Genomic DNA, 15,588 nt, shown 5'->3' with positions numbered 1-15,588 from the left:
ATCTTTGCTATTCTCTGATACTATCCCAGCTCCAGCAGGCCAGAGCCATAACATATTCGGACAGGGTCACTGGGAAGTCAACACGCTCCTTCAAAACAGGAGAGACTTGACTTCTTCCCTTTGGATGTTACACAATCCTCTGCAGCAGCAAAGATAAGTGGAGGGACAGGGTGTCTGCGCTTAAATTTCGCAAGGCCTCCGTGCTTTACGCAGGTATCTTCCGAAATGCAGAGGTGTGGGATATCAGGTATGCCAACACAGCACGTCCCATGTGCAAAAAACATCGTTGACCCCCCACCTTCTATGCCGGCCTTGTCCTCTCTGTTCTGTCTGGGTTCAGGGTTCAACCCTTACCTTCCTTGCTGTCCAGCGTCGGCTCCTTCAAGGAGCATCCAGGGGGAGCCTGGCCTTGAACAGGGCTTGGGGCTGGGCTGAGTCCCCCGTTGCCATCTGGCTGGTCTTTGCTCCTCATTTCTTCCTGCCAAAGGGTGGACTTTGTGGTGGGGACCTTCTCTGCACCAGGGATGTTGCTGCTGGTGACGGCCATCTTTGCCGGGCCGGGTTCCTAGGAGAGAAGGCAGAACCGTCAGGCGACGTGAATTTCCCCGACAATTTTTTGTCTCACACCAACTTACGTCATGGAATGTAAACATGCAGCTTGGAAGCTGAACTGAGTGCTGGATCCCCTGCTGGATTAAGAACACACCTCGCCCTTGGTTATAATCACTCCGAGTTTAAGAAAATAAAAAACACATATTTGATAGGGAAGGCCTGAGTTCTGCCAGACTAGTAACAGAGCCATGGATGCTCTTTGTGCTCAGCAAGAGACACACACAAAGATGTCTCCTCTCCCGAGGCAAGGAGGGAGGGAGAAGGATGTGAAAAATGAGGAAAGCAACCTTGAGAGCATCAGCCTAGCACAGGGGTCAGCAAGCTTTTTCAGCCATAGGCCGGTCCACCGTCCCTCAGACCATGTGGTGGGCCGGAATATATTTTGCAAAAAATATATATGAATGATTTCCTATGCCCCACAAATAACCCAGAGATGCGTTTTAAATAAAAGCACACATTCTACTCATGTTAAAACACCAGGCAGGCCCCACAAATAAGCCAGAGATGCATTTTAAATAAAAGGACACATTCTACTCATGTAAAAACAGGCTGATTCCCAGACTGTCCACGGGCCGGATTGAGAAGGCGATTGGGCCGGATCCAGCCCCCAGGCCTTAGTTTGCCTACCCCTGGTCTAGCACTTAGCACAGGTTTAAAGGACGGGCTAGGGAGTCTGGAGGGTCTTTATGCACTTTCTCCCATGCAGACCCACCGGTCTTCAATGCAAGCTGAGTTGCACCTCAGCATTTCATTGAAGGAGACACACTTTGCCATCAAAAACGGAAGCCCTGTTACGTTTAGGCCTGCACTGGCTCATGTAGTAATGTCATCAAACCCGGAGTTTCCCCATCAACACGGAGCCTGATCATTTCAAGACCTGGGTAAGTGTGCCAAAACCAGGAGGATGCCGTATACAGAGTCGGACCATAGGTCCATCTGGGTTATTATTAGTCTTCTGTGGCTCAGAACCCGTGTCCCAAGGACCAACTCTGGCCATATTAACCGACCTGCACCCTGCAATCATAATCTGAAGCCCATTTTCATCTGTCCCTTCCACAGGAGGTCCAGGGGGTGGCAACACAAAAAACAGACCTTTTCAGTGGTGGCTCCCTGCTTGTGGAATACTCTCCCCAGGGAGGCTTGCCTGGCACCACCATTATGTATCTATAGGCGCCAGGAAAAAGATTCCTTCTTCATCAGGCTTTCAACTATCAACTACCTTTTTGCCTGAGTGGGATGTTTTAATCTATATATATATTTAATGGATTTGTCTTTTACATGTTTTTAAAATGTTGGCTTTTATGTATGTCAGAGTAAGATTGTTGTTTAAAATTCTGTATATCGCTTTGAGTTGCTGTGGCAAAGAAGCAACAAATAAGTTTAATCGTAAGAATACCATCAGCAATAATAACTGGAGGAGGCATGCCAAGGTCTCGGATCAGGATCTTTCCCAATCCCACCTGGAGATGCCGGGGATTGAACTTGCGACCTTCGGCATACAAAGCAGATGCTCCACCACTGAGCTATAGGGGTTGTGCAGACCTAGCATCTTAAATGTGTAGAACAGCACATCACTTTGCCTGCTGCTCCTGCACTGACATCTTTGTCTTGCAATTGTCTCAGGAGAAAAATGACATCGTGATACTGGTAATGTTGTATTTGCAACCCGCCTTACCCGATGGGTGGCAGGCTGGTTGCAGTTAAGGCAACCCTGGGCCTCAGAAATGGAACTGTGCTTTAAAATCCCGATAAGGCCATGCTCCAAAAGCCATACCAATGGGAAAATAAAACCGTGGCTTCACAAAGCAGAACAAATTCTGGGGTACAGCCACTGCTGCGGAATCGCCAACATCTTCCTCGGATAGTTTTTACATGCCAGGTTAAAATTGTCTCCTTCTGCCGCACCGCCTAGATTTAGCTTCTTAGCCTCTGTGGTTTTTAATCTTTTTACAGACTTGAAAGTGTTCTTGGCCAGAAGGACTCTGAGCCTCTCCCCATTCTTGATGCTCTTCCTGGTTATAACTTCATGTTGGTTTCATTGTTTTTAAGTGTTTCTGCTACTGTAAACTGCCTCAAGCTTTTTGCTCTGGAAAGACAATGCTGATATTTTCAAAATAAAGTAAGCTATTAGCATGCGCAGATAGTTTGGAGGGAAAGGGTCACAGCCTATCTTGCTGAAGGGGGTGGATTAGAAGTCGGAGGACGGGTTCCACTTTTCTTCCTATATACATAAAAACGCAAGGCTGTCGTCGCACAGCCCCCATTGGTGCTGCATCACAATTCTGCATTTGCATGAAGAAATCAGGTCAGGAAGGTGAAAAGCAAGCTTGGTATAGTTGCCTGAGGTGGGAAGGGGAAAATCTGGGTCATTAATGTGGAAGAAATGGGAGTGGGGTTGGTGAACGGAGCTAGCAAGGGTAGCAGTTTTTTTTATTTCTGCACATCTAACATGAACATTCTCCCTTCATAGCTCCTTTATTCCTTCTGCATTCTGGTTTCCAGCAAGACACCTCTTCCCACCCCAGTCTCCAAACAGCTGAGGGCCACAATAACATGTGCACACAAATATCTTATTTATAGATTTTGTGAAGCTGCCAGACGCAAAGGCAGCCTCACAAGGGGAATGGTTAATGAAAGACTTCCCAGTGGCAACGGGGGGCTAAGCGCTGAGTTTCAAAAAGAGGAGAGAGCTTTTATTAGTCTTCCTCCCGCAAGGGGCAGGAGTCAAAAATGGAAGAGAAGAGCAAAAGGTGGCTTTAGAAATACAGTACACCACTTGGACCTGTTCCAGAAGCAGTGCGCCTGGGCGCACGAACACATCAGGGTTGCTCCTCAAAGATGAGGAACACAAATCCACCCCACCCTTCTCTCGGGGTCCCCTGCACCCCCAAGACACCATTGTGTGTCGCAGCTACAAAGTTAAAGCAACAAAGATAAATCTTTCTCTCTGTGACCATGAGAACTTGAAACTCGCCTCACGGGACAAAGTGAATATTGTTTTTACATAGGGGAAGAATTGGAAGCTTTTTATTTTCTGAATCTTATATTTCTCTTTTAACCTCTTTTCTACTCTTCTCTCTCTCCCCCCCCCCCTTTATGTTTTTATTGTATATAGATCAAAGTCTTAGTTTGGATAAAAAGGGGGTGAGATATTAAGCTTTGTATTTTTCTCTCAGTCAATTCCTCAGTCAAAAAAACCTAGAAACTTGCCAGGAGTTTCAGAGAGAACTTGCAGAGTCACATGAATGAGAAGACGTTGTTAAATTGGTACAAATAGCAGTTTAACCAGCGGCACAAGGGGTCAGGTGTGTGTCTGGCTGTCAACCAGAAGGTCGGTGGTTTGAGCCCACCCAGGGACACAATTCCTGCACTGCGGGGGAACCGGAATAGATGACCCCTGTCTATGAAATGTATGGCATTGCGTTGACTTGGAAAGGCACACAAACCTCACTTCAGTCAGGTGAACAAACCTGGTCCAGAGGCCTTCGCTAAGCCCTTCCAGAGATGGATGACGAGCTTTGCGCGACTGCCTGCATCCCTGAAACCCCTCTGGAGTATATCGTGGGGATGTCGCCATGGCAGAAGCCTCTACGACTCTCACACACCTGCATTGCCCCTGGTACTGCCAAGCCAGGAAAGAAACTGCTTGGTGTCAACCTCAAAGGCAACCCTCGCAAGCAGGAAATGAATGCCTCAAATACAGTGCTACCTCGGTTTTCAAACATAATCCATTCCGGAAGACCGTCCCGCGTTCCGAAACATTTGAAAACCGAGGCGCAAAGGGAGGCCTGCAGAAAACTGAGAAAAATAACAAGTAAAAGCAGCAGAAGCTGTTCGACTTCCAAGGCGTGTTCAAAAATGGAAGCATTTACTTCTGGGTTTTTGGCGTTCGAAAACAAAAATGTTCGACTTCCGAGACGTTTGAAAACTGAGGTCCCACTGTATACCCTCAAGATATACCCCGGACGAGGAAGTGCCCTCACAGCGGTGTTTGTATGTCTCTTGAGGGGATTTTTAAGTGAGGCGGATATTCTTACAATCGCCTTCAATCACAAGCAATCCCCTCGCTCTCTGAGAGGCTGAAGGTGACCACACACACCTGAACTCAGCCCGAGGTAAAATTCACCCCACTGCTTCATTGGTGGCCAAGACCCACGTTGCAGTTTTACTAGGGGGAGGGATGCTTCTCCCACAGGCCCCAAACCAAACCAGTAGACAGGTTCCCTCTTTTGACTACAGTCCTCAAAGCATTCTGGGTAGTTATCGTTTTTCCCTCTGGAATAGCAGAGTGTGCAAGCAAGCAGGACTTGGAGCATCGTGAAGTGAAAAATGTCACAAAGAACAATCTCAAACCCCCATCCAGATACTGGAAGCAGAACCCCCTCACAAAAATTTTCCTAGGCATTTAACATGCCTGTATAGCAACCCAGACAGATGGGCAGGATATTAATAATAAAATTATTATTCCTGTTATCATCTGTGCTGCCACTCAGCAGAAGCACCCAGACAGCACAAGCTTTGCCCCCAAATCAGCACCATCTCCGGAGATGGCCTGGTTGGGAAGAGACCCAGCAGACGCTTCTACTCGCCTCGCATCTTCCCCCAAAATCCTACTTACCTTATTTGGTGCTCAGGAGCTCAGATCCTGTCATGTTTCCAAGAGGTTGCCACGGCAACCAAGTGCAATCCAAAAATATGATTATTATTTGGCCAGCTTTTTTTTTTTGTTTTAGCCCCTTCCCAATTTTTGTTCCTCTTCCAAAAACAGAAAAGAAGAAAAGGGGAACGGCTTAGGGGGCACTAGGATCGTGCTGCGTGGGGGCTTCCTCTTTGCCAGCCTCAAGCAAAGCACCCGCAACCCCCAAAATGGTCTGAGGTCTCGAGTCAAAGGACAGGAAAAAGCAGCTGCCTGCCTGGTTTATTTTGGAACACAAACACTAACCATCTGAGGGCTCTGGGAGAGACGTAAAGCTCTGAGGAGAGGACAGCACCAACTATTTCACCACAAGCCACTGTGGGAGAAATCGGCTGAGAATGGATGGAACGGGGCCTAAATCGGCAAACCCAAGGATGCATGCAATCCAGCATGTAATGTTTTACTGTTGCTATAAAGGTAAAGGTTAAGGGACCCCTGACCATTAGGTGCAGTCGCGGACAACTCTGGGGTTGTGGCGCTCATCTCGCTTTATTGGCCGAGGGAGCCGGCGTACAGCTTCCGGGTCATGTGGCCATCAGGACTAAGCTGCTTCTGGAGAACCAGAGCAGCGCACGGAAACGCTGTTTACCTTCCCGCCAGAGTGGTACCTATTTATCTACTTGCACTTTGACGTGCTTTTGAACTGCAAGGTTGCTATGGCCATTGGCTAATGCGAATAAAGTTTTATTTCCTAAAAAAAAATAATCCAGCATTCAGAATGAGTTGCAAAGTTTTGTGCTGGGTGGATAATCTCATCTTCCACGCACACACGGAAAACCCAGTTCTGCAGTCCTTCTGGTCTGATAGCTATGCAAGAACCACTCCAGAGCAGTGGAAACAGGGTGTGTGCCTTCTGAGTAGGATCTCAAGGGCTCTGGGGCCTGGCTACCATCTCCTCCCTGACTGACAGAAGCAGAACTCAGCAAAACAGGCCCTTGCAAACTTGCTTGGTTTGCGCTAACGTGACTTGCAACATTTCCCTCTCCTTGGTGGAGAATGGAGCACAGCGCAAGCGTTAGCTTAGCTTCCTTCTGGAGATGGCATCCGACTCTGCCTCACAAACCCTCAAGGAGCTGGAAGGCGTGTGGGCACCTTGAAGGGGGGGGTGAAGTCAGTTGCAGAGGGCAGCCCACATGCACCAATAGTCAGCATGGATTTCTGAAAAATAAGTCATGTCAGACTAACCTGGTCTCGTTTTTTGACAGAATTACAAGCCTGGTAGATGAAGGGAACGCAGTGGATGTAGCCTACCTTGATTTCAGCAAGGCATTTGACAAGGTGCCCCATGATATTCTTGTAAAGAAGCTGGTAAAATGCAGTCTTGACTATGCTACCACTCAGTGGATTTGTAACTGGCTGACTGACCGAACCCAAAGGGTGCTCATCAATGGTTCCTCTTCATCCTGGAGAAGAGTGACTAGTGGGGTGCCACAGGGTTCTGTCTTGGGTCCGGTCTTATTCAACATCTTTATCAACGACTTGGATGATGGACTCAAGGGCATCCTGATGAAATTTGCAGATGACACCAAACTGGGAGGGGTGGCTAACACCCCAGAGGACAGGATCACACTTCAAGACGACCTTGACAGATTAGAGAACTGGGCCAAAACAAACGATGAATTTTAACAGGGAGAAATGTAAAGTATTGCACTTGGGCAAAAAAAAATGAGAGGCACAAATACAAGATGGGTGACACCTGGCTTGAGAGCAGTACATGTGAAAAGTATCTAGGAGTCTTGGTTGACCACAAACTTGACATGAGCCAACAGTGTGACGCGGCAGCTAAAAAAGCCAATGCAATTCTGGGCTGCATCAATAGGAGTATAGCATCTAGATCAAGGGAAGTAATAGTGCCACTGTATTCTGCTCTGGTCAGACCTCACCTGGAGTACTGTGTCCAGTTCTGGGCACCACAGTTCAAGAAGGACACTGACAATCTGGAACGTGTCCAGAGGAGGGCAACCAAAATGGCCAAAGGCCTGGAAACGATGCCTTATGAGGAACGGCTAAGGGAGCTGGGCATGTTTAGCCTGGAGAAGAGGAGGTTAAGGAGTGATATGATAGCCATGTTCAAATATATAAAAGGATGTCACATAGAGGAGGGAGAAAGGTTGTTTTCTGCTGCTCCAGAGAAGCGGACACAGAGCAATGGATCCAAACTACAAGAAAGAAGATTCCACCTAAACATTAGGAAGAACTTCCTGACAGTAAGAGCTGTTTGACAGTGGAATTTGCTGCCAAGGAGTGTGGTGGAGTCTCCTTCTTTGGAGGTCTTTAAGCAGAGGCTTGACAACCATATGTCAGGAGTGCTCTGATGGTGTTTCCTGCTTGGCAGGGGGTTGGACTCGATGGCCCTTGTGGTCTCTTCCAACTCTATGATTCTACGATTCTATGATTCTCCTGCTTTCCAAGGGCACCTGATTCCCACACAGAACTTGGAAGGACAGCCTGCGATGGAGAAGATGCTCAGAAGATCGGAGAAGTGGGGTCATGCAAGGCTCAGGTGGCCTCGGCAGCACAGAGTGCCTTCCATCAGCTTTGGCTGGCGGCCCAGCTCTGCCCCGATCTGGAGAGGGATAGCCTAACTTCTGTCGTCTATGCTCTGGTAACCTCGACGTTGGATTACTTCAACGCGTTATACGTTAGGCTGCCTCTAAAGACGGTTTGGAAGTTTCAGGTGGGACAAGGTGGTTTGAGCATCTTACGCCAATTCTGGCCCGACTGCACTGGCTGCCCATTAGTTTCCAGGCCTAATTCAAAGCGATGGTTTTAATCTATAGCACCTTAAGTGGTTCAGAACCACAATACCTCAAGGACTGCCTCTCTCCACATGAAGCGACCTGGACCCTAAACTCATCCTCTGAAGGCCTTCTTCCATGTGCCTCCTCCACGAGAGGTCCAGAGGGTGGCAACACGAGAGCGGGGCCTTTTATACAGTGGCTCCTCATTTGCGGAATGCCCTCCCCAGGGAGACTCACTTGGCAGCTTCCTTATACACCTTTAAGTGCCAAGCGAAAATGTTCCTCTTCAACCAGGCCTTTTGCTGTGACATCCCATGTCCTTTTAAATGTGTTATGGGAAAAGCTGACTGGAAAACTCAGAAACCAAGAGGATAAAAACTTTATAAAAAGAATGGGAAATTTTTATAAGTTATTTGGGAGACCACTGTAAGCAGACGGAAACAAGAACAGGATTTTGACCCACTTGTCGTGTAAAAATTACTATGGACAATATGGTTTGATATAATAATAATAATAATAATAATAATAATAATAATAATAATAATAATATCTTTATTGTCATTGCCCCCTCTCAGGGACAACGATAATAATAATAATAATAATAATAATAATAATAATAATAATAATAATAATAATAATAATTTATTATTTATACCCCGCCCATCTGGCTGGGCCTCCCCAGCCACTCTGGGCGGCTTCCATAAAAACCAAAAATACAGTAAAATATCACACGTTAAAAACTTCCCTGAACAGGGCTGCCTTAAGATGTCTTCTGAATGTCAGTTAGTTGTTTATCACTTTGACATCTGCTGGAAGGGCGTTCCACAGGGTGGGCGCCACTACCGAGAAGGCCCTCTGCCTGGTTCCCTGTAACCTGGCCTCTCGCAGTGAGGGAACCGCCAGAAGGCCCTCGGCGCTGGACCTCAGTGTCCGGGCAGAATGATGGGGGTGGAGACTGGAGTATGGATGAATATGCAGTTGTAGGTGTTGAAAATGAGACCCCATGGGGGTGGGGGGAAATCTCGAGATTTGGAGAACCTCTTTATATAGATTTGTTTTTACAGTTTGTGTTCATTTATATTTTGTATGTGTAAAACCAATAAAAATTATTTCAGGGAGGAAAATACGTTATGGGAGAGGAGATTATTGATTTGTTTTCATTCTTATTCGTATTATGTTTTTTTGTGCTTTTTTATATTGTAATTTTATGTTATGAAATGCCCTGAGAGCTACAGATGAAAGGCAGTATACAAATTTAATTAATACAGTGGTACCTTGGGTGACAAACACTTCAGGTTACAGACTCCGCTAACCCAGAAATAGTACCTCGGGTTAAGAACTTTGCTTCAGGATGAGAACAGAAATCTCGCAGCAGCGGCACGGCAGCAGCAGGAGGCCCCATTAGCTAAAGTGGTGCTTCAGGTTAAGAACAGTTTCAGGTTAAGAATGGATCTCCAGAACGAATTAAGTTCTTAACCCGAAGTACCACTGTAATAATAATAATAATGAGGGGAAGGAAGACAAGTAGACGACACCTGCCTCTCAGCTCCTCAGCATTACGACAGCTCTGTGAAATCGCTCCGGTTGGGCTTAAGCCTTGTCACAACCAAGGAGAAGGTTCACAGTCGGACAATTAAACCTTGCACAATTCGCTTTGCAAGCTTCTCCACTCAACACTGCTTCTCTGCAGTGGCTCCTCATTTGTGGAACGCTCTCCCCAGGGAAGTTTGCCCGGCGCCTTCATTGTACACCTTTAGGCGCCAGGCAAAAATGTTCCTTTTTAACCAGGTCTTTGGGTAATCTGATTTACATTCTCTGCCCTTTCAAAATGTTTTTTTTTTGGGGGGGAGGGAGCTATTGGGTTGTTTTTACTTTTATTATGTATTTTGTGGTTTTATATCTTGATTTTATTCTGTGAACTGCCCTGAGACCCTGGGGCATAGGGCGGTATTCACATTCTAACAAGAAGAAGAGGAAGAAGAAGAAGAGGAGGAGGAGGAGGAGGAGGAGGAAGGAGCAACAGCTGGGGAGTTGTTCATGTGGCTCCCATCTCGTGACCCCAAATGACAGAATCTTCCTGGGCAATCCATGCCATTGACCCGTTGGGTTAACCCAACCCAGCAACAAAATCTCAGCCTTAATTCTGTGTACGCAACTGTACTTTCAAAGTACACAACTCTCCCCACCCCAAAATCCTGGTAACTGGGAGTTTGCTAAGGGTGCTGCGAACTTCAGGCTCTCAAAGGGATAAACCACAGTCCAGAGCAGTCTTTGTGGGGAGCTGTGTGCCTTAAATACAGCCTTAGTCCCAGAGAAGAAGAGGATCAGGGGCTGAATTCTCACCCCCCACAGACTCCGGCAGGAAAGAATGAGTCATGGTCCTGCACCAGGGTTTTGGGTCTCTCTCTCTCTCTCTCTCTTTACCATTTATAGTCAAAAAAGAGACCAACGTTGTCACTGGATCCCCAGAGAATGCAGTCCCAGCCCCCAAAAGATCTAGGAATGGCCTCAACCTCAGCTGTGGCCTCTTACTCTCCACGTCACCTCCAGGGAACCTCTCCCCTGTAGGGAAACCAGAGCGCTGGGTAATCCAATCCAACTGGAGAGGCCTGTGGACAGTCAACAATATATTCCCTGTTTCCAGCTGTGAAAAGGGGGCCGAAAGCATCTAGGCAGCAACCAGGAAGTAGCCTTTGTCTGCCTTGCTGCAGGAGGGTGTCACTCTGTGTATGCACATGAACACCATGTGGTAAAAAAGGTAAAGGACCTCTGGACGGTTAAGTCCAGTCAAAGGGCCCTGCGGGACTTGACATCTTTCCACAGGGCCTGCAAGACGGAGCTGTTCCACCAGGCCTTTGGCCGAGGCACAGTCTGACCCCCTCCTTTGGTAATCCCCATAGAACTCTAGCCCAATGGTTGTCATTAATTTGACTCTGAATTGATTTTAGAATGTATTTCAATTAAATGGTTATGATTTTATGTAAACTGTGTAATTTTTACTGTTGTTAGCTACTCTGAGCCCAGCTTCGGCTGGGGAGGGCAGGATATAAATAGATGATGATGATGATGATGATGATGATGATGATTGCCATCTCAAGGCCTGTCACATGGAAGATGGAGCGAGCTTGTGTTTTCCTGCTCTGGAGGCTAGGACCCGAACCAATGGATTCCGGTTACAAGAATGAGATTCCAACTCAACATCAGCAAGAACTTTCTGAGATTCCTGCATTGCCCATCGAACTCTACTAAGATCCTATGATCACTAAAGCACTTTGTATCTTCCCGGCTCCTGCTCTGGCCTTGCCTCCCATACTGGCACCATCTCCAGGACCCACCGATAGCTCAGCCTCCCAGGAAGAAAGTTCTGCTCAGTCTGGTTCAGAGATGCTGCTGTCATGTCCTCCATCTTCTGGGTCACAGAGATGCCAGGCTGTGAACAGATGGCTCAGGTCCATCCCTCGCAGGAGGAGTTCCCGTTTGCTTGCCCAGTCCAAAGAACAGCCTCACTTTCCATGCTTCCATTCCCACATAAGGGGACTTGAGAGGGCGTGTTGCTTGCTGGACCAATGTCTTTCTTAGCTTGCTCAGCAAGGCACAGCTCCTGCTGAGCCTTTGAACCCTGTTTTGCACGGTTCTGAATACCAAAGATCTTGGCAGTAAAACTGTACTCCTTCCTCAAGCGAGAGGCAGGACTCAGGCTAAGGCTAAGTCCTACACTTCCACAGAGAAAGCGCAGAATGAGGTTCTGGGTGCTCCTTCCCGACCCCACTTTCTTTCTCGCTTGAAAAGATGAGCGCAATATGATATTGCAAATGTTAAAAGATTATACGTGCAAGAATTGGCAAGTGGATAGCGGACGGATAAGGATAAATAAGTTTTAAAATAACAAAAAAACTACTCAATACTGTGTAGGCCTGAATAAAAGTCACACTCCCCCCCCCCCCAATTCCGACAGTGAAAAGTTAAAGGGTGGCTTAAATCTGTGACCTTACAAAAATGGGCTTTTACGATATCGCTGTAGGATTTTCGTCTACATTTGCCATTTATGGGGTGTGAGTGCCTGCGTAATTTTAAGGAGCGGCTTATATTCAGGTATTGTCTGTCCCCCCCCCCCCCTGAATTTTAAAGGTGAGGCTTATTTGCGTGTATGGCTTATATTTGGGCCAATACGATGTAAGGTGAATTGTAAGGAACGTAATGTAAACTAGAAGCAACTAGGAAAATAAAGCAGCGACAAGAGGAAAACTTAGACGCATCAAGAATGGAGTGCGGGAAACCCATTTTTGGAAATACCGGTATTAAATCTGTCTTAATATGTGGCTGATTTGATAAGATTTGGGAACTCAATAAAAAAAATTAGTTAAAAAAAAAAGAAAAGAAACGATGAGTGCTGCAAAGCCATGAGCAAGCTGTGAAAAGCTGCTTTCGTTTCAGAGGCGTGCTTTTCAAAGGGAGTCCCAGATCTTGCTAACCATAACTGGTGGGGATCACTTCCCCCTTCCTACCGATTTACCTGCGGAGTCGGGGGCTCCACTTTCCTCTTCTTTTTCTGGTTCTGCTTGTTCGTCCTTGGGTAGACAACCAGCATCTCCAGCCACCTGGAAGAAAGAGGAAAGAGAGGAGAGTTAGGAATCGAGTCACGGGAAGCATCCGGAAAAGGCTCCGAGAGCCAGGAGAGACTGGCGGTGGTTCCCTCTTTCGTGGAGCAGGTTGACTGGTTGGCTACAAGCATCTATTAAAGAAAGAGGTGGATTACAGTGGTACCTCGGTTTAAGAACAGTCCGGTTTGAGAATGATTTGGTTTACAAACTCCGCAAAACCAGGAATAGTGTCTTGGTTTGAGAACTTTACCTCGGTCTAAGAACGGAAGCCGAACAGTAGAAGGGCATCGGCGGCGGAAGGCCTCATTAGGGAAAGCGTGCCTCAGTTTAAGAACGGTTTTGGTTTAAGAACGGACTTTCGGAACGGATTAAGTTTGTAAACCAAGGTACCACTGTACTGGGCTTGTGCAACACCAGGGTAGATCGGAGGGGGTAAAAGCGGTATTCCCAATGCTTTTAACATTTGCAATTTTAAGTCAATGGATTCACCAGGAAGTCTGACTTTAGGGAAAACAACATAAGAGTCTTGCCATGGCTCTGTGTTCAAATCACACACACACACACACACACACACACACACACACACACACACACAGTCCCCCTTACGTTGGAGACATCCAGGCAGCTGTTGCTCTGGGGGACAGGATATAATGTGGTGGCATGCAAATTGTCCCAAGTCCATTTCCAAACATCTGCAGTTCAAAGGAAGGGAGGCGTTGGAAAGGTATGGCTCATCTGAACAGACTATGAGGGCTTGTGGGTTATGAAAAGGATGGTTGTATATGTTCCACTTCCCTCTATGAATCAGGTACAGTTTTGCAGCAGAGCAATAGCTCAGACAATAGAGAATGATGGTCTTAATCTCAGGGTCAGGGGTTAAAGCTCCATGTTGAGCAAAAGATTCCTGCATTGCACAGAGTTGGAACAGATGACTCTCAGGGTCCCTCCCAATTCTTCTGTGATTTCAAACCCTAATAATAATAATAATAACAATGGGGATTGAACCTGTGACCTTCTACACACTAAATGGATGCTCTACCTCTGAGCTACAACTTTCCCCATTACTCCTCAAATCTTAAATCTTCTCTGTGCAAACAGCAACAACGTGGGCACTGGTGCAAGCAGAGGAATAACTGTGCCCCCTTCCCCACCCCAAACCTGCTCAATGCGAATGCCTTCTCTTCCCCTCCCAAACGGTGGGGTGGCTTCTAATCTCCATTCCAACACACACACACAAGCAAAGATGCACTGTTTGTGCTTGGGGTGGCGTCCGTGTATTCCAGGGCTACGCTGCTACTTTTCAGGAGTTTATTCAACACCGTGAAAATAAAAGCCTGCCTCTCTCTCTCTAGTGACTCTGAACTGCACAAGCTCCCAGGCACAAGCTTCTCAAGAGGCAACAAGGGAAGAGAAGACAGCGTATAATCGTAATAATAACCACCCCGAATTCCCACACCACCCCCACCCCCAAGCCAGCAGCCGCAAAACTAAGACAGATGGACGTCGTTTTGCCAAACAGGAACCCACTCCAACCTCAATGGAGGGCGGGGGGAGAATTTCACATGAGCAGCACGACAGAAGCAGCCTGATCTCAGAACTCATGCTGTTGGAAATCCAGCGATTTTATAACATCATATTATTATTATTATTATTATTATTATTATTATTAACATGCCACCCATCCGGCTGGGTTTCCCCAGCCACTTTGGGTGGCTCCCAACAGATTAAAAACAGATTAAAAACATCAAATATTAAAAACCTTCCCTAAACAGGGCTGCCTTCAGATGTCTTCTAAAAGTCAGATAGTTGTTTATTTCCTTGACATCTGATAGGAGGGTGGGTGCCACTACTGAGAAGGCCCTTTGCCTGGTTCCCTGCAACCTCACTTCTCGCAGGGAGGGAACCACAAGAAAGCCCTCGGAGCTGGACCTCAGTGTCCAGGCTGAACAATGGGGGTGGAGACGCTCCCATTGGTATACTGGGCTGAAGCCTTTAGGGCTTTAAAGGTCAGCACCGACGCTTTGAATTGCGCCAACAGCCCCTGAGCAACTGCTCTCTGCCTCCCTTCCCAGGGTCAACAGAAAGTCGACTTAGACAGAGTGAAACCACTGGGTCCATCTAACTCAGTACTGTCAACACTGACTCCAGGGTTTCTGGATGTGCCGGATACTGATCCTGACACTAGAGATGGGCGATATATTGATAAATGGCCTGAAACCGGCACAGCGCTCAGATCGCGAGACCAGTTTCAGACAATTTCAGCTGGCAATCCATGCCTAGAGGTACCACTGTGGCAAACATATCCCAGACTTAAGCTGCCCTTTGGCGATGAGCTTATATATCTGAGTGTCTAACATTGTATAGGACCACAGACTTTGCTCTGGGCTCCTTCTCTTAACAGCAGAATTCCAAGAATCGGCGAGGTTCATGCAAAGCATTCGAGTCCTGGCTTCCCCCAAAGAATCCTGGGAACTGTAGTTTGTTAAAGAGGCAAAGAGGCCCCTGTTCCCCTCACAGAGCTTCAATTATCAGACTGTGTTAATCATCAATCCTTCTTCCCAGGGAATGCTGGGAGTTGTAGTTGTGTACAGGGAACCTCTTAAGAACTCTCAGCACCTTAACAGGCTGCGGCTCCCAGAATTCTGCCGAAAGTGGTATGATAGTGCTTTAAATGTGTTGTGTGGATGTGGCCAATTTGCCCTCTGCTCTGGCAGCATTCCAGCACGCTTTAAATAGCTTAAAAGCAGTCCATAAAGCACATAAAAATCTCGCTGTGACTCAGCCGAAGGAGCTCTGTGACGGATAACTCCTCAAAGGAACAAAACTGACGCCAGTTCGGTTTCTAAGGTCAAGTGGCCGGCCAATTTGCCCCAGTTAACCCCAGTTTTGACAGAACCGTACAGGTCCGTCCCACCGTGAATTGTACATAGTCCGAACA

At 47.1% G+C, this 15,588-nt stretch overlaps 1 protein-coding gene across 8 annotated transcripts in view; it reads right to left on the bottom strand.

Moving 5' to 3' along the window:
- MPRIP (myosin phosphatase Rho interacting protein) overlaps positions 1–15,588 on the bottom strand; it is a 153,998-nt gene that overhangs the window by 60,129 nt on the left and 78,281 nt on the right. For all 8 annotated transcript variants that reach the window (XM_081889032.1, XM_081889031.1, XM_081889036.1 and 5 more), the window contains exons 5-6: positions 12,563–12,647; positions 355–565 (exon numbers count right to left, since the gene is read on the bottom strand). In XM_081889032.1, coding sequence (XP_081745158.1) covers positions 355–565; positions 12,563–12,647 — 296 coding nt within the window. The remainder of the gene's footprint in view (positions 1–354; positions 566–12,562; positions 12,648–15,588) is intronic.

The sequence above is a fragment of the Podarcis melisellensis genome (genome assembly GCF_964234715.1).
Source record: "Podarcis melisellensis genome assembly, chromosome: 14".
Classification (NCBI taxonomy): domain Eukaryota; kingdom Metazoa; phylum Chordata; class Lepidosauria; order Squamata; family Lacertidae; genus Podarcis; species Podarcis melisellensis.
The sequence above is the reverse complement of the archived record's forward strand: the minus strand, read 5'-3'. Positions and strand labels throughout refer to the sequence as shown.